The sequence below is a fragment of the Otolemur garnettii genome, unplaced genomic scaffold (genome assembly GCF_000181295.1).
Source record: "Otolemur garnettii isolate 467f Iridium unplaced genomic scaffold, OtoGar3 scaffold00002, whole genome shotgun sequence".
Taxonomy (NCBI): Eukaryota; Metazoa; Chordata; class Mammalia; order Primates; family Galagidae; genus Otolemur; species Otolemur garnettii.
The window spans coordinates 5573681-5576818 of NW_003852397.1; the positions used below are offsets into that span (position 1 = coordinate 5573681).

Genomic DNA, 3138 nt, shown 5'->3' on the forward strand with positions numbered 1-3138 from the left:
AATTAGGGAAATACTTATGACCCCAGGCATACCTTATGTCATATACCATATACATAGCAGTAAATATAATTTTGTTACATTATTCTTAAAAAACAAATGATAATCTCTAACACACATCTTTCTAATTTTATATAAACTATATGGAATCAAAACTCTGAATTTACCTGACTCAGGAAGATATTAATATCGCTGAATAAAAATCATTGTAGTACATGTGTAGTATTTATAATCTTTCAAGCCTGACTGACATCAGGTAAACCATTAATAATGTTATACCTTTTTTCAACAGAAGAAACTTTGTTATACTTTGTATGTTAAGGCCGGGCTTGGTGGCTCAGGCCTGTAGTCCCAGCGCTGTGGGAGGCCGAGGCGGGTGGATCACCTGTGCTCAGAGGTTCGAGACCAGCATGAGCCAGAAGGAGAGCCAGAGTGAGACCCCGTCTCAACCAAAATTGCCGGGCGTTCTGGCAGGCGCCTGTAATCCCAGCTACGTGGGAGGCTGAAGCCATTAAACCCAGGGACCCAGGGGTTGGCAGAGGTTGCTGTGAGCTATGTACCCTACTGAAGAACACAAAGCAAAACTCTGTCTCCTCCATTAAAAAAAAATAAAATAAAATAAAAATAAAAGTAAAAAAATCCTTAGCGCTACATCTTAGACAAACAATAAATGTGGTTGATGGGGCTGGCGCCCTACTCCTTGAGCAACAGGCACTGCCCAGAACTTTAATTTTTATTTGTTTTAAATATTTGTGGTTTGATTAAAACTGAACACATCAGCCAGGCATGATGGATTATGCCTGTAGTCCCAGCACTTTGGGAGGCCAAGGCAAGTAGATTGCCTAAGCTTAGGAGTTTGAGACCAGCCTAAGCAAGAGCAAGACCCTGTCTGTATAAAATAGCTGGGCATTGTGGTGGGCACCTGTAGTCCCAGCTAATTGAGAGGCTGAGGCAAGAGAATCACTTGAGCCCAAGAATTTGAGGTGGTTGCAAGCTGTGATGCAACAGCACTCTACCAAGGGCAACAAAGTGAGACTCTGTCTCAAAAAAATACATACATAAATAAATAAAACTGAACACATCAAGAACTGAGAAAAACCTTTAACTTTGAACCTAACCCTGTTAATTACTAGATGCTATATTTCTTTCTTTTTTTTAATTTCTAAATATTGGGTACACATGATTTGTTTATGTATTTTTTTTGTACATATTGAGTTAAAGTTATAAGGGTGCCCTTCACCCAAATAGTGTGCACTATATCCAATCGGTATGAATTTATCCATCCCCTCCTTTTTCCTCCCCCAGCTTGATTTCCATTGAGATTTACTCCCATATGTCCCCTTAAATGTTGATCGATTAGCTCCATCTTGGTATTGAGTGCGTATATGTATGTTTCTCTATTCTTGTGATGCTTAGAAGAATGGTTTCTAATTCCATCCAGGTTGTCACAAAAGATGCTAGATCACCAATTTTTTATAGCTCCATGTAGTACTCCATGGTATGCATATATCACATTTTATTAATCCATTTATGTGTTATTGGGCACTTGGGTTGTTTCCACATCTTTGCAATTATGAATTTTGCTGCTGTAAACACTTAAGTGTAGGTGTCCCTTTTATAAAATGACCGTTTTTCCTTTGGGTATATACCCAGCAGTGAATTGCTAGATCAGATTACTTTAAGTTGTTTGAGTTATCTCCATGCAGTTTTCAATAGAGGTTGTACTAGTTTGCAGTCCCACCAAGAGTGTGTAAGAGTTTCTTTCCACATCCACTCCAGCATCTGTTATTTTAGGACTTTTTAATACTAGCCATTCTCATGAACTTAGGTGATATCTCATAGCATAGAAGGGCTGTATTTTAATTTTCTTTATTCATACCCTAGACCAGGGGTCCTCAAACTTTTTAAACAGGGGGCCAGTTCACTGTCCCTCAGACCGTTGGAGGGCCGGACTGCGGGCCCCAGGAGGAGTCGGCTGCTAAGCAGGACAGGCGGCGGTGGCAAAAACGGCAAAAACACCTGGCGGGCAGGATAAATGTCCTAGGTGGGCCGCCTGTGGCCCGCAGGCAGTAGTTTAAGGATGCCTCCCCTAGACTCTTAAATGCCTTCCAGACTGTATATTATCTTAAGTCCTTCAATATGAAAATATTCACTATTAAATTAAAGTGGTTATTAGGTTTCTCAATTCTAAAAATCATTAAATACCATCATAGATATATAGTTTATAGAAGATGGTCGCACAAAATTTGTCTATCTTTGAAGTTTTTGTCTTGTTTCATTTTTATGAGTACTATACATTACTTATACATTTTTCTGGCTCATTATCAAAAAATATTGCTCATTTTTTCATGTAACTGTGATTATAATTGTTCAGAAACTTTCACTTAATCTGTCAACCACATTTCTTTCCCAATAGCTCTTATTTTGGCCTTAAAAACTCTTCAGGAAAAGATTCATCGTTTAGAGCTAGAGAGAACACAAGCTGAAGATAATCTGAACACACTTTCCAAAGAGGCAGCACAGTACAAAAAGGCCTTAGAGAATGAAACAATTGAAAGAAATTTGGCACATGAGGAACTGATAAAGCAGAAAAAAGGTATGAAATATAATAGTTCTCAGAAATGAGGGGTTACCAGAATTCACAGTCTAAAAACGATAAACCTAGTTCAAGTAGATTTACTCAAATATCTTTGTTCTTATATACCTTGAAACCTTGTTCTCAAGACATTTTGATATTTGTGGGGACAGGATGTGGCTTATATATGTTATCCCAGTTCATAGATTCATGAAATTAAAAGACAAATTGTTTTTAGACAAGTTGTATTTAGAAATTAGAATATTTTTAGACCTAAGCAACAAAATCTAATTTAACCCATAATATAATTGAAATGCTTTGTTTTCAGCTAACAATATATTTTAAAATTTGAAATATAAAGCAATACTAATATTAGACAATACACAAAACAATTGAATGAAAAAATTTAATTTTAGAAGAAAATAAGTTTTGTTTTTGTTTTTTTGAGACACAGTCTCACTACATTGCCCTCAGTAGACCATGGTGTCACAGCTCACAACAACCTCAAACTCTTGGGCTTAAGCAATTCTCTTGCCTCAGCCTCCCAAATAGCTGGGACTACAGGT

The 3138-nt window shown here is 37.3% G+C and overlaps 1 protein-coding gene across 2 annotated transcripts in view; it reads left to right on the forward strand.

The window, feature by feature from the left end:
* CEP57L1 (centrosomal protein 57 like 1) overlaps window positions 1-3138 on the forward strand; it is a 51362-nt gene that overhangs the window by 37345 nt on the left and 10879 nt on the right. For both annotated transcript variants that reach the window (XM_012805385.2, XM_023513197.1), the window contains exon 4: window positions 2414-2593. In XM_012805385.2, the coding sequence (XP_012660839.1) occupies window positions 2414-2593 (180 nt within the window). The remainder of the gene's footprint in view (window positions 1-2413; window positions 2594-3138) is intronic.